Source organism: Macaca fascicularis, chromosome 15 (assembly GCF_037993035.2).
Source record: "Macaca fascicularis isolate 582-1 chromosome 15, T2T-MFA8v1.1".
In the NCBI taxonomy this organism is placed as follows: Eukaryota; Metazoa; Chordata; class Mammalia; order Primates; family Cercopithecidae; genus Macaca; species Macaca fascicularis.
This window is the reverse complement of record NC_088389.1, coordinates 115,038,668-115,064,495: the sequence shown is the minus strand read 5'-3', so window position 1 is coordinate 115,064,495 and position 25,828 is coordinate 115,038,668. Positions and strand designations below refer to the sequence as shown.

General features: G+C 42.4%; 2 protein-coding genes across 2 annotated transcripts in view; one reads left to right on the top strand and one right to left on the bottom strand.

Annotated features, from left to right (window-relative positions):
- Nucleotides 1-25,828, bottom strand: part of RMI1 (RecQ mediated genome instability 1) — a 640,651-nt gene that overhangs the window by 180,462 nt on the left and 434,361 nt on the right. The window contains exon 10 of the mRNA XM_065530754.1: nucleotides 23,569-23,685. The gene's annotated coding sequence lies outside the window, so the exon portion shown is untranslated. The remainder of the gene's footprint in view (nucleotides 1-23,568; nucleotides 23,686-25,828) is intronic.
- On the top strand, nucleotides 19,778-20,241 carry LOC123569089 (large ribosomal subunit protein eL31-like). The gene has a single exon (XM_045373039.3). It carries the CDS (start codon nucleotides 19,801-19,803, stop codon nucleotides 20,176-20,178), a length of 378 nt encoding a protein of 125 aa, XP_045228974.1. The 5' UTR covers nucleotides 19,778-19,800; the 3' UTR covers nucleotides 20,179-20,241.

The following is a 25,828-nucleotide window of genomic DNA, read 5'->3' as shown; positions in this document are numbered from 1 at the left end:
CAAAATGTTTCAGCCTGGGACTGGGCTACCCACCTGCTCCATCCCCATAACTTCCTGCCCAATAACTTCATGCATGGACCTGATTCTGGGGCTGGCTTCTGTGGTAAAGAAACAAAGAAGAAATGTGAAAAACTCAAGCACCATTAGGAATGGTGTCCAGTAGAGATACTGGTCAGCTTGATACTTACTGTCAACATGGGGGCTGAGTTGAGAGCATGGAGAATCTTTGAGTTATAGTGAACAGCTTTGGAGATATCTTCCCAGCATTTACTTATATCTGCTGAGAATTAAGTCTCCCACAAATGAACCCCATAGCTACATTAGGACCATGTTACTCTGCCACCAGCCATAGCTAATGGTCTCAGGGCTGGAGATCTGGCCCAAGCTGGGTCAATCAAGTTTCTCTCCCAGAAATCTGAAACTGGAACCCAGATTGCATGGCTGAGATCTTCTTGGTAAATTTTTATTTTCTGCTTAAGCCAATTTTAAGTGGGTCTGAAATAAAGAAAACTTGACCAAGTCTGGAGTTCATCAGCAAATCCAGGAGTGTGTTCAAGGAGCAAAAACCTAATGGGCTTTTCATTATGGTGAGTGTGTTCAGATTGTTTTGCTGGAGAAGGAAAAGATCCTAACATCTAAAATTTTTAGCAGAAAATTATTTCTCCATTACTTTAAAAGGGCTGAGTTAACAGCACTACAAAGCAAACTTCCTCCAACAAGAGTCTTAAGAGCGATACCAGGCCAGGCGCCTGTAATCCCAGCACTTTGGGAGGCTGAGGTGGGTGGATCACCTGAGCTCAGGAGTTCGAGACCAACCTGGCCAACATGGGAAACCCCATCTCTACTAAAAATACAAAAAATTAGCTGGGTGTGGTGGCGCGTGCCTGTAATCCCAGCTACTCGGGAGACTGAGGCATGAGAATTGCTTGAACCTGGGAGGCGGAGGTTGTAGTGAGCTGAGAACATATCACTACACTCCAGCCTAGCTGACAGAGTGAGACTCTGTCTCAAAAAAAAAGAGCAATATCAATTATGTGTATATTTAAGACCAAATTTTACCCACATGTATCTGAAGTACCCAAAATAGGTACTAGATTTTTTTTTCTTAACCTTAAGCTAGAGTCATATGAGTAATCTTTCACTGGACTTACCAAAACATATTGTTTGGGCTTTTTCATTATTATTTCTGGACACACCATTTTATTGTGATGGAGAAAACTTTGCACCTACTTGTAATTCCAGTGTGTTTCATATCAGATGAGAAAAGGCAAGTATAAACCGAGCAGCAGTACAGTGTGTATTAATATTTCAATATGGTTTAGCTTTAGTTTTACATATCTGGGTAAGAGGTGGGTCTTAATGGTCTCCATTTATCTGTTTGATAATGTAAACTGCAACCTGAAATGTAAATCTATAAAAATGCTAAGTGTCTTTTTTGATCTCAATCTGCTTTTGGTTTTTGTTGTTACTTACTTTCCTGGACACTTGTGTTTCTGCTAGGATAGATTTGATTAGATGCTTCCTTTCACCTTTCACTCACATGGTCTCTTCTAAGTGATGGCCCCTCTGACCACTTTAAGAGTCAAGAGGAACTCAATCTTTCCGAGGGAGCTCAGCTAAAAGTATGGATCTCTTAGGTCAGCAAAAATTCATTCTTCCTCAAACTCCACGTGGGTCTGCCCCATTAAGCCTTTACTAGGCCAACTAGAGGTTGTATTATTAACATCCCTAAGCACAACACAGACATAAAAAGTGAGGAGAGGAAATTGATATTGATTCTTCCTATTCTATTTTCTAAAATATTCCTTAGATTGCAAAGACCCAAGCAGAGGCTGGCTTCCATTCTAAAGATGACCAAATACAGTTAGTCCTAAAAATTAACATTATTATCATAAGTATCATTTTTGTGCAGGGCTGCTACTGACCTGTGCCTTGAAGTGCAAATTAGAAAAAGTATTTTTGTGCAAATTATAAAAGATGCCACTATAGACAGGCGCTGCCTTCAGGGGCTGAGCTTGGCAAGTGGCCTAAAGCCAAGTCCAACTCCCACTCATCCTCTCAGCCACATTATGAAGGGAACAAATAGTCAACCATAGGCTTTGACTCTTTTGTTGTGGTTCGGAAGTTATCTTTACATATATTTTCAGCTATGCACTTACGAAGTAGTCTAATAAAAGTGTACAATTGCTGCTAACTTATGAACTTCAGAAATTTTAAAAGTTACACACTTTTGAGATTGCCAGTTTTAAAGTTTTTTCCCAATAGACACTTTTGCATAAACATAGAAGAGAAATGAGCAAGAAGCTATATTTTAAGTAGTTCTCTTTCATGGGGAGGATATATATATACATAAAGCAAAGTGCATAATGTGTACGAATCCTAAGTCTACATTTGAGTAATTTTTTTAACATGGGTATACACTCCATACCACCTCTGTTCAAGATACGGGACATTTCTAGCGCCTCACAAGGTTTCCTCTTGACACTGACCAAGAAATCATCCCTTTCCAAGGCAATCACCTGACTTTCACCAGCTCTGATTCATTTGATGGGTCCTCGGACTTAATATAAATGGAATCATGCCATCTCTACTCTTTTGTGCCTGACTTCTTCTGCTCAGCACAGTATCAGTGAGGTTCTTCCACACGGTAGCATGTATCCGGATTTGGTGTTTTTTGGTTGTTATGTAAAATCCCATCATATGATTATACCATAATATATTAATTCTCCTCTTAATGTATTTTTGGGCTGTTTCTAATTTGGAGCTATTAAGCATATAAATTCAGTGCTTCCTTTTAGTTCAATGAAACAGAAGTTTATATTTTTACTCTATATTATTCCACAAAGGAGTTTTACACAATAAAATAATAGTAGAGAAACACAGTGAATTAAAGTAAGGATAAAATAGCATGCCTGGGCAGATAAGAATAATATGCAAACTGTCAGGTCTTTATAGTTCCATAATCAGGTTTCACTTAGACTCTGAGCTTCCTGGAAGCCAAAACATAAAGAGAAATATGGGGAGTTATAGAATTTTTGTAATAGAATTAAAAAATCAGTTAGTCAGGGGAAGCAAATTTTTTGTTGGCACTAAGTTTCAAAAAAAGTTATTCAGCCAGGCACAGTGGCTTATGCCTGTAATCCCAGCACTTTGGGAGACCAAGGCAGGTGGATCCCCTGAGGTCAGGAGTTTGAAACCAGCCTGGCCAACGTGATGAAACACCATCTCTACTAAAAATACAAAAAAAGAAAGAAAGGAAAAGAGGGAAGGGAAGGGAAGGGGAGGGGAGGGGAGGGAGGAAAGAAAGAAAGAAAAAAAGAAAAAGAAAGGAAGGAAGGAAGGAAGGAAGGAAGGAAGGAAGGAAGGAAGGAAGGAAAGAAGGAAAGAAGGAAAGAAGGAAAGAAGGAAGGAAGGAAGGAAGGAAGGAAGGAAGGAAGGAAGGAAGGAAGGAAGGAAGGAAGGAAGAAAATTTGGCTGGGCGTGGTGGTGCATGCCTGTAATCCCAGCTGCTCGGGAGGCTGAACAGGAGAATCACTTGAACCTGGGAGGCAGAGGTTGCAGTGAGCTGCAATCACGCCACTTCACTCCAGCCTGGGCCACAAGAGCAAAGTTCCATTTCAAAATAAATAAATAAATACAAAATAAAGTTATTCACATAAAGCTTTATGGTAGGAATTAGGAATTATTAAGAGAGGGAATCAATACTGCCCTCAAGGCAGCTCTACAAGAAATATATCCGGCAGCCATGGTGGCTCACACCCTTGGGAGGCCGAACAGTTTTGGAGGTCAAGGTGGGTGGATCACTTGAGATCAGGAGTTCGAGACTAGCCTGGCCAACATGGTGAAACCCTGTCTCTACTGAAACTAGAAAAATTAGCCGGGCATAGTGGCTGACACCTGCAAGTCCAGCTGCTCGGGAGGCTGAGGCAGGAGAATCACTTGAACCTGGGAGGCGGAGCTTGCAGTGAGCTGAGGTCACGTCATTGTACTCCAGCCTGGGTGACAAGAGTGAAACTCCATCTCAAAAATAATAATAATATAGTCACAAACTTTTAGATATTGTTTTCATATAGTGCCCATAAGACTTGATGCCAACCCAGTAGATTGTAAAATAGTATCATAGTCAGTGGTTTTGAATGTAGGTGTGTACTTTTAAAGAGAAAAAAGTATATTAAAATATCATATACCCTAAGCCAGGGGTCGCCAAACTACAGCCCACTGACCAAATGTGACCCACCACTTGTTTTTGTTTTTTTGAGACAGGGTCTCACTCTGTCACCCAGGCTGGAGTGCAGTGGCATGATCATGGCTCACTGCAGCCTCAACCTCTTGGGCTCAAGGGATTCGCCTGCCTCGACCTCCCAAGGGGCTGGGACTAAAGGTGCGCACCACTGTACCCAGCTAACTTTTGTATTTTTTGTAGAGATGGGGTTTTGCCATGTTGCCCAGGCTGGTCTCAAACTCCTGGTCTCAAATGATCCACCCACCTCAGCCTCCCAAAGTGCTGGCCACCTCCTGTTTTTATAAATGGCTTTGTTGGAACACAGCCACACCCATTCATTTACATACTATCTGTGGGTGCTTTCCTGTTACAATAGCAGAGCTCAACAGTTGCAACAAAGACCATCTGGCCCACAAAGCCTGAAATATTTACTATCCAACCCTTTACAAAAAGAGTTTGCCAACTCCTGCCCTAAATTAGCAGTAGGATAGAATTTCAGATATTATTTGCTTCTTGGTTATTGCTAATGCCTTTGTGTAGTCTCCACCCCTTCAGTACAAGTAGGACCTGTGACTGACATCTAGACAACAGAATATAGGAAAAGTAAAAGGATTTTGCAGGTATAATTAAAGTCCCACATCAGTGATTTTTATTTAATCAAAAGAAAGTGGGAGGCTGAGGTGGGAGGATCACTTGAGCTCAGGAGCTCGAGATGGGCCTGGACAACATAGGGAGACCTTGTGTCTACTAAAACTAACAAAACAAAACAAAACAAAAATAAAAATCAGCCAAGTGTGGTGGCAAGTGCCCACAGTCCCAGCTCCTTGGGAGACCGGAACAGGAGGATCACTTGAGCCCAGAAGTTCGAGGCTGCAGTGAGCTATGATCGTGCCACTGCCCTCCAGCCTCAGTGACACAGTAAGACCCTGTCTCGAAAAAAAAAGAGTGATTATCCTGGTTGGGCCTGACTTAATCAAGTGACAGTTCTTTTTTTTTTTTTTTTAGACGGAGTCTTGCTCTGTCGCCCGGGCTGGAGTGCAGTGGCCGGATCTCAGCTCACTGCAAGCTCCGCCTCCCGGGTTCACGCCATTCTCCTGCCTCAGCCTCCCGAGTAGCTGGGACTACAGGCGCCCGCCAACTCACCCGGCTAGTTTTTTGTATTTTTTAGTAGAGACGGGGTTTCACCGTGTTGGCCAGGATGGTCTCGATCTCCTGACCTCGTGATCCACCCGTCTCGGCCTCCCAAAGTGCTGGGATTACAGGCTTGAGCCACCGCGCCCAGCCCAAGTGACAGTTCTTAAAAGAGACACTGGACCCTGCCTGACATCAGAGGCTTCTCTCCCTTGTTAGCTGGAAGAAGCAAGCCGTGTGTTGTGATGGGGTCTATTGAGAGGGCTGCGTGGTGGGAACTATGAATAGCTTCCAAATTCTGCTAGCAGCCACGTGAGCTTAAAGGAGGACCCCATGCCTTGAATGAGACTGCAGCTCTGGCCAACACCTCGATCACTGCTTTCCGAGACGCTGAAGCAGAAACTCCACTGAGTTGTGCCTGGACTCCTGGCCCACGGAAACTGTAAGATAAGAAATGTGTGTCGTTTTTTGTGGTTTTTTGTTTGTCTGTTTGTTTGTTTCCTTTGTTAGAGGAAATCTCACTCTGTCATGCAGGCTGGAGTGCAGTGGCGCAGTCTCGGCACACTGCAACCTCCACCTCCTAGGTTCAAGCAATTCTCCTGTCTCAGCCTCCTGAGTAGCTGGGATTACAGGTACCCACCATTAGGCCCAGCTAATTTTTGTGGTTTTGTGGGGTTTTTTGTATTTTCAGTAGAGACAGGATTTCACTATATTGGTCAGGCTGGTCTCGAACTGCTGATCTCAAGAGATCCACCTACCTCAGCCTCCCAAAGCACTGGAATTACAGGTGTGAGCCACCACGTCCAGCCAAAATGTGTGTACTTTTAACCCACTAAGTTCAAGTCACTTGTTATGTAGCAACAGAAAGTTAATAGAGGCCAGGTGCAGTGGCTCACACCTGTAATCCCAGCACTTTGGGAGGCTGAGGCAGGCAGATCACCTGAGGTCAGGAGTTCGAAACCATCATGGCGAACATGGCAAAACTCTGTCTCTACTAAAAACATGAAAATTAGCCAGGAGTGGTGGTGGGTGCCTGTGATTCCAGCTACTTGGGAGGCTGAGGCAGAATCGCTTGAACCTGGGAGGCAGAGGTTGCGGTGAGTCGAGATCGCGCCACTGCACTCCAGCCTGGGTGACAGAGCGAGACTCCATTTCAGAAAAGAAAAAAAAAGAGAGAGAGGAGCTAATAGAGCTACCTAGTCTTCCCAATTTTTTCTATAATACACATATGGTTTAAACATGAGAAACTACCAGAGTTTGTATAAAGAATTCTTAATTTTAAGAAAATTAACTGGGCATGGTTGCATGCACCTGTAGTCCTAGCTACTCGGGAGGCTAAGGCAGGAAGATCACTTGAGCCCAGGAGTTCAAGGCTGAAGTGAGCTGTGATTGTGCTACTGCATTCCAGCCTGGACAACAGAGCAAGACCTTGTCTCTTTGGGGGGAAAAAAATAGAAGAAGAAGGAGAAGGAGAGGAAGGAGAAGAAGGAGGAGAAGGAGGAGGGGGAGGAGGAGAAGAGGAAGAGGAAGAAGGGGGAAGAAGAAGCGGAAGAGGAGATGTAGAAGAAGGAGAAGAGGAAGAGGTTTTTTTAGAAGTGCACACTGAACTAAGGTTCAAATGATGTGATGCCTGGAATTTGCTTTGAGATACTTGGCAGGGCATAATGGTACAGTATAGATGAGATGAGCTGTGTATTGATCATTGTTGAAACTAATTCATGTATTTGTGGAGATTTGTTCCCTATTCCTTCCACTTTTGCGTATGTTTGAAGTTTTCCATAATAAAAGTTTTTAAAAATTACACTTGTACATACAGAATTAACTTTAAAAGATGTTTCTAGTTTCTGCTAGAGGGAAACTAAACAAGTCAAATGTCTAACATAGGGAACTGGTTACACTAATCACTAAAGATATACAATATGTTTATATGCATCCCTTGATTGCACAGAAAAAAGATGCTGTTAACATTTTTCTATGGTCATATTAATTTGATGTGCAAATAAAATACTTGTAAGCAACAAAACACATTCACAAAACTTAGGGTTTTTTGTTTGTTTGTTTGTTTAATTCAACTGAGTAAAGTCAGCCCCATCAAACAGTGACTAAATCCAGTCTAAGTGCCCTGGCGACTCCTCTTGATGGAAGGAGTGCAGTGGAGGTGTGCGGAGGAGGGGAGAGGCTATGAAGCCACCCAGTGATCCTCCCTGCCCTGCATCGACCCCTCAGCCTTCTGCTGGACAATAGGCTACATTTAATCCACTTTAATGTTCTGTTAAGTCTCCAGATCTGCTTTGAACATATAGAGGTTGGGCAAGGAAGAGGGTGGAGCCAAGCAGGTAATTCAAAATCTTAGTACATCTTAAATATAATCATGATTCTCAAGAAAGATTCGGGCTGTGACCACCTTCGGGAACCTCCAGTTTTTACTGCAGCTCATATGGCCTTAGATTCATATTATCACCAAGAGATTTATTCATGTTCCTAATAATAATAAATTCTCAGTACCAGCATCTATTTTCCTTGGTTCCTTTGTCAGTAAGATTAGAGGAGAAGCTACATCCATGCCAAAGTGGCTCTGGGGCATATTTCTTACAATCAAGATTTCAGATCACTTTAGAGCAAAGTGTTCAAAATCACAATGAGATACCACTGCCCACCAAAATCACAATGAGATACCACTACCCACCAAAATCACAGTGAGATACCACTGCCCACCAAAATCACAATGAGATACCACTGCCCACCAAAATCACAGTGAGATACCACTGCCCACCAAAATCACAGTGAGATCCCACTGCCCACCAAAATCACAGTGAGATACCACTGCCCACCAAAATCACAATGAGATCCCACTGCCCACCAAAATCACAGTGAGATACCACTGCCCACCAAAATCACAGTGAGATACCACTGCCCACCAAAATCACAATGAGATACCACTGGCCACCAAAATCACAATGAGATACCACTGCCCACCAAAATCAATGAGATACCACTGCTCACCAAAATCACAGTGAGATCCCACTGCCCACCAAAATCACAGTGAGATACCACTGCCCACCAAAATCACAGTGAGATACCACTGCCCACCAAAATCACAATGAGATCCCACTGCCCACCAAAATCACAGTGAGATCCCACTGCCCACCAAAATCACAGTGAGATATCACTGCCCACCAAAATCACAGTGAGATCCCACTGCCCACCAAAATCACAGTGAGATCCCACTGCCCACCAAAATCACAGTGAGATATCACTGCCCACCAAAATCACAGTGAGATCCCACTGCCCACCTATCTAAAATTAAAAAGATTGACTCTACCAAGTGTGGCACAAAGTATGACTAGAACTCTCATAAATTGCTTGTAGGGATACAAGGTTGGTCTACTACATGGTGCAACCACTTTAGAGAACTGTTTGGAAGTCTCCACTAAAAAGAGCAGAATAAATCAATCAATGTAAAATAAAGTTGAGCATATGCCTTCCCTATAAGTCAGCAATTCATACATGTATTGAATAGCAATGAATACATACATGTATTTCTGTTAGATATATACAAGGTATATAATCTAATACATCTGCAAACAGATGTATTCATAGTAGCACTACTGTTTTCCAGAGACAGGGTCTCCCTATGTTGCCCAGGCTGGAGTGTAAGGGCTATTCACAGGTGTGATTATGGCACACTATAGCCTCAAAATGCTGGGCTCAAGAGATCCTCTTGCCTCAACCTCCTGACTAGCTGGGACTACAGGTGTGCAATGTCATGCCTGGCCTGGAGCACTATTTTTAGTAGGCAAGACCAGAAACTTCCAAAATATCCATCAATAATAGATGAACAAATATACTCATATAATGAAATTCAGTGCAGAAATGTGAATGAAGTACTGCTATGGGCAACAATATGGATGAATCTTATAAAAACTGTTGAGTAAAACAGTTTTTAAAGCAGCCAGTCACAAAAATAGTGCATTTCAATTTACATAAGATTAAAAAACAGACAAAACTCATTAATGGTGTGAGAAGTCAGATAGTGACTATTTTGGGGGCAAGAAAGATTGGGGGCACCCGGGGGTACTGATGGAGATCTGTGTCTTTTTTCTTTTTCTTTTTCTTTTTATTCTTTTTTTTTTTTTTTGAGACAGTCTCACTCTGTTGCCCAGGCTGGAGTGCAGTGGGACTATCTCAGCTCACTGCAACCTCCATCTCCCAAGTTCAAGCAATTCTCATGCCTCAACTTCCCAAGTAACTGGGATTACAGGCAAGGACCATCACCCCCAGGTAATTTTTGTATTTTTGGTAGAGACGGGGTTTTTGTCATGTTGCCCAGGCTGGTCTTGGACTCCTGACCTCAAGTGACCGGCCCGCCTAGGCCTTCCAAAGTGCTGGGATTACAGGTGTGGGCCACCGTGCCCGGCCAGATCTGTGTCTTTATCTGAGTGGTCATTACACGGTATTCACACTATGACCATTTATTGTGCTATTTCACAGCTATAAAAAAAGAAAAGATTTCCACTAAACAGTAATACTAAGTATCACATCATATTAGATCACTAATAATTGGCCAGGTGCAGTGGCTCACATCTATAATCTCAGCATTTTGGGTGACTGAAGCAGGTGGATCACTTGAGCCCAGGAGTTCAAGACCAGCCTGGCCAACATGGCAAGACCCCATCCCTACAAAAAATTAGCCATGTGTGGTGGCATGCACCTGTAATTCCAGCTACCAGGAAGGCCAGGTAGGAGAATCACTTTTGCCTGTGGAGTCAAGGCTGCAGTGAGTGGGGATCACACCACTGCCCTCCAGCCTGAGCAACAGAGCAAGACCTTGTCTCAAAAAAAAAAAAAAAAAATCACTAATAAAATAACAAGGAGAAAAAGAACTAACATTCTTAGGCACCAAATATGTTACCAGAGCTGTGCTCTGTACCTTACACATGTTATCTTCAGTAATTCTCTCGGTAACTTTTCACACTAGGTATTAGTACCTAACTCATTTTATAAAAGCAGGATTTAAGACTCAGAGAACTTACGTAGTTTGTCCTAGGTTGCAAAGCTCTTAAACGGCAGAACTTAGATTCAGATCTGGGATTGCTTTGCACCAAAAACCCAGAGTTGTTCCACCACACCACACATAATTCCTTACATGACCCTGGGCTATGAGTGCCTTTGACTTCTACCAGTAAAACAACTTCATAAAACTTATGCCCTCATAAATATCTCATATAAGCTAAGTAGCCCAAGGTGATTTCTTAAGAATATTATTGCATTATGCTCTGTTGCCATTTACAACCCAGAAAATGTTCCACAGCCTTTACTACTGAGACCCAAAAGTGGGGGTAGAGGTTCCCTGATTGCCAAATAATATTTAATTGCCTATGACAGCCAGAATACAACCAAATCACCCGCTGAGAAGCTCTTCTGCAAAGAGGCCTCTACCAAGGCCAAGTTACTCTTTTAAACCTTTTCTTACTCTAGCTGTTTTATTATTCATATACTTTTAATAGCATCTCAACAATTGTTTTATAGGCCTACTATAGCTTCAGTTAATGCTAAAGACATGACAAGCAGCTCCCTTTTAAATTTTTAACCAGAATAAAAGTGTACAAAAAGCACATACGCTTCTGAAACAATACCACTCTGTATCCAAATAGAAATCCAGGCAGTTTTACAAGGCGGCCTGCAGGTTTTACTGGGTCCCATCAGTACTTGACGCTCATTACAACCACAAAAACTGAAGCCTTGGTGACTATCTACAGCCAAGTACGTGATGTTTTCTGACTTTAAAAGGCCATTTTCAGGCAGTATTATAAAAGAAGATGAAGAAAGAAAACACTGTATTTTCCTCCTTTTAACAGGACAAGAAAACCAAATGCACAGTAGTTGGAGTGGAGTGACACTAAATAGCACACTAAATGTCAACATTATGCAACTACTGAATACATCTACTTAAACTACCAAAGTTGATGCACTTAGTTTGGAAAGGGCTAATGGCTTTTATTGAAGGGAAATGAGTTTTGTTAAATGTATCAACGTGCTAACACATTAATAATTGAACCATAAATCTTTCCCACTGTTCCATTAGACATATCTATCATATAGACGATAAGGAATTTAATGCTTCAGCTTTTATATGTAGGAACTAATAGTGGAATCCCTCCCAAATTAGATGGTTGGATTCCTGAGAAATCTTCCCGGTAGGACAATTCCTAGCTGTAGAACAGTAAGACCTTTTGAGAAAATCAGGATTGAGGGAATACGGTCCTGAGTGAATCTTTTATAAATATTTCTAAGTGTACTAATCTACAATGATAAAGCTAGCCAGCACATTGTAGTCAATAACATTTTTACATGTCTTGAATTAATAATAATGGCCTCTCTACAATTAATCTTCATTCCCTATCTATTGGATCCATTGATATTTATTAAGTTCTCCTTTCTTCAAGTTTCAATAAGATTCACTGTACTTGTTTGGAACAAGCACAAGCTAAGGCTAAGAGGCAGCTATAGGCTATAGGCTAGGAAGAAATTTGTCCTGTCTTCAGTTTTCCAGCCAAGTACATTTCTACCATTCAGATTTTTTTTTTTTTTTTTTTTTTTTTGAGACAGTTTCACCCTGTCCCCCAAGCTGGAGTACAGTGGCAAGATCTCAACTCTATGCAACCTCTGCCTCCTAGGTTCAAGTGATTCTCCTGCCTCAGCCTCCTGAGTAGCTGGGATTACAGGCATGTGCCACCACACCTGGCTAATTTTGTAACTTTAGTAGAGACAAGGTTTCACCATGTTGGGCAGGCTGGTCTCAAACTCCTGACCTCATGTGATCTGCCCACCTCAGCCTCCCAAAACCATTCAGATTTTACAGCTCAGAGCTGTGGCCATCCCAGTCCCCGAAAGAGGTGCCTGCCTTGGTCTTAGATATGCAGGGATTTTTTTTAATAGAAAACAACTTACATAACATTAATTGACTTATGCATCCAGGTGAGTAGATTTCTTTCATTTCTCTCTAGTCTCAGAAGTATCGGTCCAATGTCAATGTACTCAATTCCCCCCCTGCCTCCTCACCATATCTCGATAGTCCACCTCAGGGATCAGACTCCCCTTTCCATTTCCTTCTATCTCCTGCAAAAACTCCAGCTTTACCTGCTGTGATGTTCAGTTTAATGTGTAGCTTAGTGAGGCATTAGTACCCAGTTATTCAATCAAACACTAGCCTAGGTATTGTCATAATTAATAGATTGTTTTGTAGATGTTAACATCTGCAATTAGTTGACTTTAAGTAAAGATTACCCTCAATGATGTGGGTGGCCCTCATCTAATCAAGGAAGTCCTTAAGAGCAAAAACTAAGGTTTCCCAGAAAAAGAAATTCTGCCTTAAGACTACATGAATTCCTGCCTGAGCTTCTGACCTACTGGCCCGTTCTATAAATTTCAGGTTTTTTGTTTTTCTGTTTTCTGTTTTTTTTGAAACAGAGTCTCACTTTGTCACCTAGGCTGGAGTGCAGTGGCATTATCTCAGCTCACTGCAACCTCCGCCTCCCAGGTTTAAGTGATTCTCCTGCCTCAGCCTTCCGAGTAGCTGGGACTACAGGCGAGTGCCACCATGCCTGGTTAATTTTTTGTATTTTTAGTAAAGATGAGGTTTCACCATATTTGCCAGGCTGGTCTTGAACTCCTGACCTCAAGTGATCCTCCTGCCTCAGCCTCCCAAGGTGCTGGGATTACAGGAGTGAGCCACTGCGCTGGGCCTAAATTTCAGATTTTGAACTTGCCAGCCCCAAAAACTGCATGAGCCGAGGCCTGACTGATGTACCAACCTTCCCACCTTCTCTATTCCTACTGCTGTTATTTATCTCAAAACAAAGAACTCATGAGAAGGGGAATCTCCCAGTTATTCCATAGTAAATTTTTTATACCTGCTAATATTTCATGAAAGGGAAATTTTAAGTTGTGTAGATATCGCTATAATTCAACATCATTTTCTCCATTTTCAAGCTGGCTTACTTACTATTTGAATAAATTGCCTCGTTACTTGACTGCAAGCCAACACTGAGAAGACTTCATTCACTCAGTTGCGAAAAGGTGCCAATTCAACCAGAAACCTGTTTTCTCCCACCAGAGTGAAACTGCCTTTGCAAAGATGAAGACAATGAGAGAAGCCTAGCATGGCTTCCTCTATCTTGCCTCTAGCCTCACAGGATGCCTTTCTTCTCTCATTCCTGGCTGTAAGCCAGGGAGGAATTTAGTTATAGTTTAACTTTGAAGAAAGGATGATTAATAGCCCCTCCCTAAAACTGATTCCTTCTTTGTTGGGGAATGAAATTGTCTTTGTAAGACTAACGAAAAACATAAGAAAATGCTTTTTGCTAAAATGTAAGCATAGTTTTGATAATCCCTTACTGCTCAGGAGTCCTGTGGCCAGAGGTCACAAAATTTGTGACTTCCTCAATTGCTCCTGTAGATAACATCACTACTGTAGAACCCACAATTGGTCTTTTGAGATTTTCTCAGACTGACCCAACTTGAATTCATGACTCATGACTCAATGGGTCCTGTGGCGCCCGCCCCCCACCACCCCAAGGCAAACTCAGTGCACAAGGACCATTTTCCACACCCCTATGATTGCATTCCCCAACCAATCAGCAGCACCCGTTCCCTAGTCCCATGCCCACCAAACCATCCCTGAAAAATCCTAACTTCCAAGCCTTCTGGGAGACAGATTTGAATGATGATGCCAGTTTTCCACATGGTCAACTTCATGTCAATTAGTCTTTTCTTTACTTCAGTACCACAGTCTCAGTGAATTGGTTTTGTCTGTGCACCAGTCAGAAAGAACCCATCAGATGATTACAAGGGTTTAGCACATCTGGGAAATTCAAACCAATTTTCTCAGTCCAAAGAACAGTGGGAACACCCAGTCAGGCATGGGGAACACTTCTCACAAGAATGCCTACGTACCAAGCATCTCTGCAGCTTGCTCTCAAAAATCTAGGTAACATATGGCTGTGCAGACAGAAGTTGTATTTTTCTAGCCTCTGGAGAAGAAAAAAATCATAGACTTTAGAAATCTAAACCCCTTCTAGGAAGTTAAAATATATCCTATGGAAATGAAAGAAAATAACTCAGACTTGTCATACTGCTTGAGATTCAAGCATTTTATCGAAAGTTTTCTTTCTACTTCTAAGAAAGTTATTTTCTTCAAAATGCATACAGCAGCTAATCTGAAGGCAAAGGACAACATAAAACTTTGTTTATCGTCAACAGAAAAATGCCTACAGGTAATCATTATTACCATGTCATTTGGATGGGTGATTATTGATTTGAAAACCCACTAATAACAAATGTGATTAATGAGATCACTCCACCCACCATGTAACTCATCAGGACTTACAACCAGAAACTATCATTAGGGCTCTTCATGAGAAGAACCACCAGCCAACTCCAGTCGACCGAAGGATCCTTTGTAGAACTGGCCAGATTGAATACTGGTGCCACTGATCAACGAATAGTGAAAGGAAAATTTAAAATCCCTCCAGCCTTTTGTAAGAACAAAATATCACAGAGAAACAGGAGCAGAGGTGAAGGTCCCATAACCTTTCAGTCCCTGAGGAAAAGGGCATCCACCAGTGACCACCCCTTTACCACTGCCTCACTCACATGCACACAAAACTTCAACACCATCTCCCTTGAGACCCTTGACCTCTCGGGAGCCCTTGATAGGTGAAGTTTCTTTGCCCAGTGCAGATGCACCCCTGATGGTAGGAGGAGGGCAGATGCTTAAACTCCCTCCTGTGACTACTGCGGATGCTACAGGAAAAGGAAGTCCAGGGCTCCAGCAGATGAAGTCTCAGGTCTCCTGCTGGATTTACCACCATCATTTGTCTTTGACTGGAAGAATCTCAATGAGGAGCAGCTTAAGAGTCAAATGGGCTTGCATGGAGGATGAAGAAACCGCCATTTGGGAATTAAATGCAATCTCATTTTTGCAAAACCCTGAGCCTTCAGCAATACATGGAGAATGATTTATCGGAGTCATGACCGTGAGTGAAACATTATGCTTTGTTATATAAACACGAGTAAGCAAGCTCCCCAACCTCACGGGCTTATATCTGGCAGAGAAGGCTGACACATCCACAGCAAAAAGATGGTTGGGAAAATTTGCTTAATTGAGGAAGACAATCCTGTAGAAACTCACAGGCGGAAACAATTAATTTCAATAAGAAAAACTGAAATTGAATTCGGTTGGTTTCCCCCAGAAACTCAAAAGGAAGGATAGGGGGCACTTGGAACTCAGGGAAGAAAAGAAATGGAAAGAAGTTACACAGAAGGGAGAATGAGCCCCTGCAATGTGGCAGCGGGCAGAGGCCCCAAGAAAAAGAGAAGACAAGACGGAGCTCTGTGCCCCTCTGTTCTCCTCAAGCCTTCAGTAAAAGTCTGTAACACAGCAATCCTCTAGAGAGTGCTGTGGGACCGAAAAAAAAAAAAGAAGAAAGGACTGGACTGGGTCAGTGCTGGGGGCACACAAGACAGACAGGACCTTTTCTGCCTGTGGGATGTGAAAATCTTTGAAAATGTATTTGGAGGATTACGTTTGAATAGTAAAGAAACAGAGACCAGAGGACTTGGCAACCTTTGTGTTTCACACATAGAAATGGTAAAGTAATAAATTTTAAAATGACAGTGGGAGTGCAAAGGAAGGAAACGGCTTTGACATTCTGTAACACTGAGCTAGGGAATGAACCAGGGTTCATGCTTTCTCTCCTAGTCCTGCTGTTATTTCAGGCTGGTCTCTCCGCTTAAAACACCTTCTTAGGGTTCACCCAAATGCCACCTCCTTCGGGAAGTCTTCCTGACTCTTGCAGGCAGACACAGGCGCTTGTGTTAGGTAGTTCAGGCTGCTCTAACAAATCAAACATTAGAAATGTATTTCTCACTGTTGTGGGGGTCCCAGATCAGGGTGCTGGCATGGTCAGAATCTGATGAGGGCCCTCTTCCTTGTTTGTAGATGGTGCCTTCTCACTGTGTCCTCACATAGTGAAAGGAACAAGCTAGCTGTCTGAGGTCTCTTGGTAAGGAAACTTATCCCATGCATGAGGGCTCCACCCCCATGACCTAATCACCTCCCAATACCATCACATTGGAGGTTAGGGCTTCAACATATGCATTTTGGGGGGACATAAACATTCTGACCAAAGCAGCACTCCTCCCATGCTGTCAGTCACTTACCTCAATTAATTCCATGATCCAACTGCCTAATAAATGCTCATTCCCTGAACAGGCTCCCCTCTAAACAGCAACCTAGACTCAAGAACAGGAGCTGTGTGTCTTTCTATCTGGATCACCTCAATGCCAAGCACATTAACTAGCACACAGCCAGTGCTCAATCAAAGTTTCTGTAAATGAGGAGTGGGCAGTAAATGGAAGAGAGGAAGAGTTTAACTGCACTGTGAAAGACTATTCTGGTTTGATTAAACAGAGATCAAAGACATGCTAAGAAAAGGAAGCACAGGAAGGAGGAACACAAAAGGAATGGTCTGGTTCAACATGGTGGCCGGAATGAATGCACACATCTCTGTTCTCTTGTGAAATCCCACGGACTGCAAGGAATTTTTTAAAAACCATGAATTCGGTCAGGCACAGTGGCTCATGCCTGTAATCCTAGCACTTTGGGAGGCCAAGGTGGGTAGATTGCCTGAGCTCAGGAGTTTGAGACCAGCCTAGGCAACATGGTGAAACTCCGTCTCTACTAAAATCAAAAAATTAGCTGGGCATGGAGGCGTGTGCCTGTAATCCCAGCTACTCAGGAGGCTGAGACAGGAGAATCCCTTAAACCTGGGAGGCAGAGGTTACAGTGAGCTGAGATTGTGTCACTGCACTCCAGCCTGGGCGACACAGCAAGACTCCATCTCAAACACACACACACACACACACACACAAATAAATAAATAAATAAAAACACTGAATTCACAAGACAAACAGGATTAGCATTGTCATCATATCTCTGGCTATGGAGCAGCTAGAGCCTAGATCCTTCTTCTACCCAGTTACACCAGGGTGCTGCTGTCTCTTACCTTTGGCAGGAGAGTTGTTCCCTGCACAGATCCTGAACAAGACTCTCACACCCTAGGACACTCGACCCTCAGTGCACATGCTATGTGCTCCTTTCCCATGCAATATATCAATTATGTGTACACCATGTACTTCCTGTCCCCGATACCAGACCCTTCAGCAACTCCAGCCCAGATCCTGGCCACCCCCCTTGGAAAAGTCCAGGTGGGGGCTGATGACCAGTAGAGCCCACAAGTTGGCAAATCCATCCATGCACCCAAGTTCACCCAGAAGTTTAATCACCTTTCTCGTGACTTACCATTAGATAAAATTTTTGAAAGCCTCACTTTATTCCCCCTTTTAATACAATCAAATTTACTTATGCCATGCAGATGCCTAGTATTCATTTTAAAACATCGTTTAAGGATATTTTAGATTGTTTAAAGATTAACCAGAGAAGACATCCAGAGGAAACAGGAGAAACCCGACCCAAAACCATGTACTGGGACTTGAGCATCCCCAGAAAGAAGCACAGAACTAGAGTTCCAATTACAGCAGTAGATGGTTTGGTTTGTAATAAAGAAATTCCTATAATCTGTAATTTTGTTTTTAAACCAGAGTTTACTTTCTAAAGAAGCTTAGAAAACCTCTACAGAGACTATAAAAGGACTTGTGGGTAAAGATGAGAGACTGACAATCTCCTAATTCTTACTAAAACAAATACTTTCTTTTAAATCAAAAGAAAATGTTATCCAAATTCCAGCCAAGGAAACGTAATACAATTTCCTGCCCTAAATTTCAAAAGTGGCCTCAAATGAAAGAAACAGAAGATTCTCAAAAAACGTATGGAGTCTCTGGGGTTGGTTGAAAAACACTCCTAGTTCTTTACTTCCTCTTATGTCTAGGATTTTATATCCTTGTCCCTCGCCATGTGACGCTGCTGTGCCTCCCACTAGAGTTAAGCTAGTGATGCACACAGAGATTTTAAATGTGCTTGTGTGATGAGATTTGGCCTTTCATGCACCTGTGATCCCAGCAGGTCACACTCCCTTCCATCCTGGGCTCCAGCGCAGAGACATGGAGCATTCTGGAACCCATCTGAAGCCTGGGTCCAGCCTGGCCCTGCCAAGCCCAGCCTGCACCCCACAGAGTGGAACTTACCTGCAGACTCCGGAGCAGGAAACTCAACGTGTGTTGTAAGCCGCTGAGATTTTGCAGTTGTTTGCTGCACCGCAAAAATTATGACAAGTTCCTAACTTAATCCCCATCTTTTACAAGCAATATTAGAGAAAGAAGGTGCACAGACAAAAGTCTCAAATTCTCACTTATACCTGCTAATTTGTTTTTGTTGTTGTTTTGTTTTGAGATAGTGTTTCGCTCTTGTCACCCAGGCTAGAGTTCAGTGGCACAATCTTGGCTCACTATAACCTCCACCTCCTGGATTCAAGTGATTCTCCTGCCTCAGCCTCCCAAGTAGCTGGGATTACAGGTGCTTGCCCCCATGCCCAACTAATTTTTGTGTTTTTAGTAGAGACGGGGTTTCACCATGTTGACCAGGCTGGTCTCGAACTCCTGACCTCAGGCAATCCACCCGCCTCGGCCTCCTAAAGTACTAGGATTACAGGCATGAGCCACTGCACCCAGCCTAATTTGGAGAGAAGCAAATTGAATGGAGGTGTAGCAGCCCAGGGTAGGGGAGGGAGGAAATCGTCAAGAGGAGAAGCATTGAGCTGCCACTATAAAATAGCAGGACCCCAGAAGAGGCAAGAAAACAGTCAGGGGTGAGTAGGGAAGCATTACCCACTCTGGGGTTTCTGTCCTCCTTGGGAAGAGAACACTCCTAGGCAGAGAGAATCCTGCCATAGGACAAGCCAAGGCCTCTAAGGGAGGCTTTACAGAACCTCAGCAGAGCTCTCCTCCAAACCCAACCACACACCCCACCCCCTTGTTATATACAAGCCACAAAAATACACAGAGAATAATATTCAGTCTTGAGACTGCAAGTAGGAGAGAAAGACAAATGGATCTTAGAAAAGGCAGAAAATTTGAGAGAATTCATTTATACTATATTATATTCACTAGAAAATGGACAGAGTGGTTTATGCCAAGCGCGATCAAGATAAAAAGAAATGGCACAGGGGCTAAGCCAGCATGAAAACACAAGAAAAAGAGATAGAGGGAAGGACGGAGGGAGAGGCAGACAACATAATTGAAGAGAAAATAGGTTGGGTGCAGTGGTTCACGCCTGAGACTGAGGCGGGAGGATCACTTCAGCCCAGGAGTTTGAGACCAGCCAGGGCAACAAAGGGAGACCACGTTTCAAAAAAAAACAAAAAAGAAAAAAAAAGAAATGAATTTTAAAAAAGAAAAGAAAGCTTCCTTTCCAGCTTGGACTCGGCAGAATGGCTCCCGCAAAGAAGGGTGGCGAGAAGAAAAAGGGCCGTTCTGCCATCAACGAGGTGGTGACCCGAGAATACACCATCAACATTCACAAGCGCATCCATGGAGTGGGCTTCAAGAAGCGTGCCCCTCGGGCACTCAAAGAGATTCGGAAATTTGCCATGAAGGAGATGGGAACTCCAGATGTGCGCATTGATACCAGGCTCAACAAAGCTGTCTGGGCCAAAGGAATAAGGAATGTCCCATACCGAATCTGTGTGCGGCTGTCCAGAAAACGTAATGAGGATGAAGATTCACCAAATAAGCTCTATACTTTGGTTACCTATGTACCTGTTACCACTTTCAAAAATCTACAGACAGTCAATGTGGATGAGAACTAATCGCTGATCATCAAATACATCAAATAAAGTTATAAAATTGAAAAAAAAAAAAAGAAAAGAAAATACAACCAGAGGAAAAGAAGGCTAATTACCTGTGAGTGCTTCCCACTACAAAAGGATTTAAAGAAAACATGGATTTTATAAAACAATAAAGTCAAAATGAGTAAGTAATGAAGTGAAATGAAAGGGAGGATGGTGAAACTAAGGAAACAAAATAGGGATCAAAACAACATCATTATAGAAATAAGGAGTAGGAATGGTGAGGAGAAGAGAGCAACCAAAATCAAAATTACTCACAATAAATAAAGGCTCAAGTCTATCATAGCAAATGAAAGTGAAGCTATAAAAGCAATTGAAAGTATTATACAGGAACAAAGACAAAAATGGGTGTCCTTGAGATAAAGAACTCGATAAATGGAATAAGAGGATAGTACTAAACAAAATAGAAGAAGATTCCCATAACATGAAAGGAGAACTAAACCTGAAGAATAACACAAACTGGGCCGGGCACGGTGGCTCGTGCCTGTAATCCCAGCACTCTGGGAGGCCGAGGCGGGCGGATCAACTGAGGGCAGGAGTTTGAGATCAGCCTGGCCAGCACGGGGAAACCCTGTCTCCCCTAAAAATACAAAAAAAAAAAAAAATTATCTGGGCGTGGTGGTGCACACCTGTGATCCAAGCTACTTGGGAGGCTAAGGCAAGAAAATTGCTTGAACCCAGGAAGCAGAGGCTGCAGCGAGCAGAGATCAACAGAGCAAGACTCTGTCTTAAAAAAAAAAAAAAAAAAGAATAACACAAACTGATATAATGTGATTAATAATGTCACATGTTCTCAAGAAGAAATTAAATTCCAACAATGAAGAAAGGATCCATACCGCATCCTGGAAGAAAAAGAAGGGACCTATAAGGGGTGAAAATGAAGCTGTGCTCAGGCTTCCCCAAAACGATACCCAGTGGTAAACGGCAAAGAGGTTCTAAGAAAAGAGACGACCCCAAGACTAATATACACAGCCAAGTAATCCCTGCAGCACGAATTCAAAGATGGGCCTTTCCTAAGAGAAAGAACAGAAGAAATGTAGCAGCCACACATTAATGGGGAGATGGGAAAGTGGGACCACAAAACCCCGTCAGTCTGAAACTGAATGGAGACATTGTGATTTTCAATGATATAACACTTGATAGAAAGTGTGGCCTGGGATTTTTACAACTTGACAAGTTCTCCTTATCTAGAATAAAGCTCAGAGGAAAATCCCAAAATAAAACACCCATAAATTGTTCTTGAAAAAGTTACTAGGTAATGAAATCCAGCTGATTAAGAGAGGAATCAATATTTAAAAACACACACACACGCGCGCACACACACACACACACACAGGGAATGGGCCGGGCACCATTCCATCAGAATATAATACGCCCATAATACCAGCATTCTGAAAGGCTGAGGCAGGTAGATAGCTTGAGCACAGGAGTTTGAGACCAGCCTAACAACATGGTGAAACCCCTTCTCTACAAAAAATACAAAAATTAGCTCAGTGTAGTGGCACACGCCTGTGGTCCTTGCACCAGATGGAGATGCAAAGATCACCCGAGCCCGGGGGAATGACACTGCAGTGAGCCATGATTATACCACTGCACACCAGCCTGGGAGGAAGAGCAGGACTCTGTCTCTCTCTCTCTCTCTCTCACACACACACACACACACAAAGGAATGGAGCCGGATGTAAAGGCTCACGCCTGTAATCCCAGCACTTTGGGGAGCAAGGGCGGGCGGATCACCTGAAGTCAGGAATTCAAGACCAGCTTGGCCAATACGGTGAAATCCCATCTCTACTAAAAATACAAAAATGAGCAGGGTGTGGAGTGCATCTGCAGTCCCAGCTACTCAGGAAACTGAAGCAGGAGAATCACTTGAACCTGGGAGGTAGAGGTTGCAGTGAGCCAAGTTCATGCCACTGCACTCCAGCCTGGACGACAGAGCGAGACTCCATCTCAAAACAATCAATCAATCAATCAATCAATCAATCAATCAATAAAAGAATGGAGAAGCCTTGCTATAAGAATCAGTGATGGGCATTTGCCTGTCTACTTAAACATCTAAGACCAAAGGACTCAAGTAACTGTGGTTACAGAAGAGAATGTAAATAGTCAGCCTTGACCATTTGAAAACAATCGCATGAGTAATGAGACTTCAGAGGAGGCATGAGAAATGGAAGGATGCATATTTCCTGATTTGTCACAGCATCAATTCAACTCCTGCATCCAAAATTGAAAACCAGAATTTTAACAAGCAAAAGGACCTCTAATCTTTTCATCATCTCTTTTCTTGTTAATTTTATCGGAATATTTTAGGAACTATTATCACCAGTGGTAAAGAAATATGGGTCTGAATTTCAGCAGTTCCTGCAGTCTCATTTCAGTTCATTTTCTTCAGTTAAATTCCAGTAAAATTGAATTTAAAATATTTTTAAATATAGCTTCCATTTTTATAAAAGTGCTTCAGTCTCCTTCGTGGTTTATGAAAATAAAAGTGCTTTCATTTTTCATTTATATAAAATTATTTCTCTATTTTTTTTCTCTTTGAGTATGTCCACAAAGACATGAGAAGGGAAAAAAGATTTAGAAATGATGAGCACCTAATATAAATGAGGGTAACTTTAGATTAGGGGTCTGCAAACTATAGCCTGCATACAAAATCTAGCCCTAATAAAGTTTTATTGAAACACAGCCACGCCTATTTGTTTACATGTTGTCCATGATTGCTTTCATGGTACAGCTACGGAGCTGAGTTGTGACAGAGACAATCTGGCCTATTTTAGCAAAGACTAAAATATTAACAACCTTGGCCAGGTGTGGTGGCTCACCAACGCGAGAGGATTGCTTGAGATCCAGAGTTCCAAGCCATCCTGGGCTACATGGAGAAACTCTGTCTCTACAAAAAATACAAAAAATTAGCTGGGTGTGGTGGCATGCACCTGTAGTCCCAGCTATTTGAGAGGCTGAGGTGGGAGGATCGCCTGAGCCTGGGAGGTCGAGGCTGCAGTGAGCCACGATCATGCCACTGCACTCCAGCCTGGGCCATAAAGTGAGACCCTGTCTCAAAAAAAGTAAAAATAAAAATAAAATATTTTATGACCTCTACATGTACAGCAAAAGCTTGCAGAACCCCACATAGAGATAGTGAAATTGGGAGTGGAGGCGGTGCTTGTTTTTTGTGTTTTACTTTCTTCTTTGTTATTTGTTGTATTTGCAGAATGTTTTTCAGTGAGCAGTATAATTTTAAATAAAACAATAAAGCCGTTTTTGCATTTTAGAAAGATTACCCTCTACTCGCATATCAAGGTACTAGTCTGCTATAGATAAGAAGTTAGGCCAAATGACCTTCCAGCTTACCTAGGCTTCATGCCCTTCTAGAACAAGGCTCCTCCATCAGAGAAGCTGGTGTTTCTCTGAAGCCTGGAGACACAGCGAACTGGCTGCTGTAGGAATCTGGGCAGGTTTGGCAGGTGCCTGTCAAAAGGAGCCAGTTATGTCACTGGTTTTGGCAAACAATTTGAGAACTCTCCAAATAATAAGACTATGGATCAGGGAAGGCAGAGGAGGAGGGAAAAAAAAAAAAAAAAAAAACTTTCTATTTAGCATTTGCCAGAATTACAACCTTCAGTAAATACCACATAACTCATTAAGAAATTCCTCATTTACTGAAACTAAAATGGAAGCGGCCCAAGAACCAGAAGACAAGCAAAGCAAAGCAGTCCCGCTCATGTGTTTCAAATCTATTTCTCAACTGCATGCTAATTTTTCTGTGCCCAAATAAAGCCCTTTTCTCAAGGACTCAAATTATGAAATGTTTCGGATTCTACACAATCCAAAGAATAGTCAGAGGCTGTGAAATTCCATCTGATCCACTTGTGAGAGACCCTGTCACACTGAAGACCCCAAGACAAAAAAAGAAGCCGCCCACCTGTGACCACTTTGAGCCTCTGCTCTTCGGCCTCTGGGCCTCCCCGCTCCAAGGAGCTTTCCAGCAAAACACCTCCGTGACTATTTAAGCCACCAAAGCAATCCCAGCATGGTGTGAACGCCCACCCCTGCTCTGCCTATCACCTTGCTGGGTATACATTATTAATTAATTATGGAGCATTCCAAGGGCACAGGGGAATAATTCTGCAGGATGATCTATCAGCCCTTAGAAACCAGGAGAAAGATTAAGACCCATGAATTAAGAGTTTTCATGATTCAAGATGTTTTCTGTCTTGAAATAATTAATAATGTTGATTTTATTCCCTCATTGAGTAAATGCGCTTATTCCAAGAACAGTAAATCTCCCCAACTCCAATAGCAATCAGAATAAAAAGCTTTCCAACAGAGATTTTCTGCTTCCTTTCTGATTAGAAAGCAACTTTATTTTTTAGGGAAAGAGAAAATCTGTATTATGGACCATTTTTACTAACAATGCTAACTAATCAACTTACTATATCTAAAAAGAGAATCATGAAAACTTTTTCTTCATGCGTCTTCAGGGTTCTTACACAATCAAAAGGTTTAAAACTCAGGTTTGGTAGGTAATAATAATCAAATTATTTTTTGTTCTCTTTTTCTTTTTCTTTTTTTTTTTTTTTTTTTGACAGAGTCTCACTCTATTGCCCATTGGAGTGCAATGGCGTAATCTCGGCTCACTGCAATCTCTGCCTCCCGGGTTCAAGGGATTCTCTGGCCTCAGTCTCCTGAGTAGCTGGGATTACAGGCGCATGCCACCACACCCGGCTAATTTTTGTATTCTTACTAGACACAGGGTTTCGCCATGTTGGCCAGGCTAGTCTCGAACTCCTGACCTCAGGTGATCTGCCCACCTCAGCCTCCCAAAGTGCTGGGATAACAGGCTTGAGCCACGGCGTCCAGCTGTCCTTTTTTCTTTAAAAAAAATTGTTTTTCACTCTGTCCTTCTGGTCTGAAATAATTAAATTAGTTGAACATTCAACACAAGTTGAAGCTGTCTATGAAAAATGCTTATAAATTCTTACGAATCAAAAAGAAGATATTTCTTCTGAAGATTTTTACTTTTGCTCAAATATTGTTCCTTCCTATTTCATTATCAGTCATCCAGACGTTCAGTAAAATCAAGGCTATTCTCCCAAATCGACATAATATTATCTGTTTTGTACTGCCTTACCACCCATCACAATCTCACAGAATCCCTTCTTTATTTATTGTATTTATTTATTTATTTAAGACAGGGTCTGGCACTGTCGTCCAGGCTGGAGTACAGTGGCATGATCTTGGCTCACTATAGCCTCTCTCCCCAGCTCAAGTGATCTTCCTGCCTCAGCTTCCCTGAGTAGCTGGAACTACAGACATGTGTGTCACGGCACCCAGCTAATTTTTGTATTTTTAGTAGAGACAGGTTTTCCCCATGTTGCCCAGGATGGTCTCAAATTCCTGAGCACAGGCCATCCATCTACCTCGGCCTCCCAAAATACTAGGATTACAGATTTGAGCTACCTCAACCAGCCAAAAAAAAAAAAAAAAAAAAAAAAAAAAACACCAGACCACATGGCAATTTGGCAATTAACTTTTTTTTGTTTTTGAGACGGAGTCTCCCTCTTGTCACCCAGATTGCAGTGCAATGGTGCCATCTCAGCTCACTGCAACG

Coding starts and splice junctions, on each gene's coding strand:
- LOC123569089 (XM_045373039.3), top strand. CDS start 19,801: ATGGCTCCCGCAAAGAAGGGTGGCGAGAAGAAAAAGGGCCGTTCTGCC.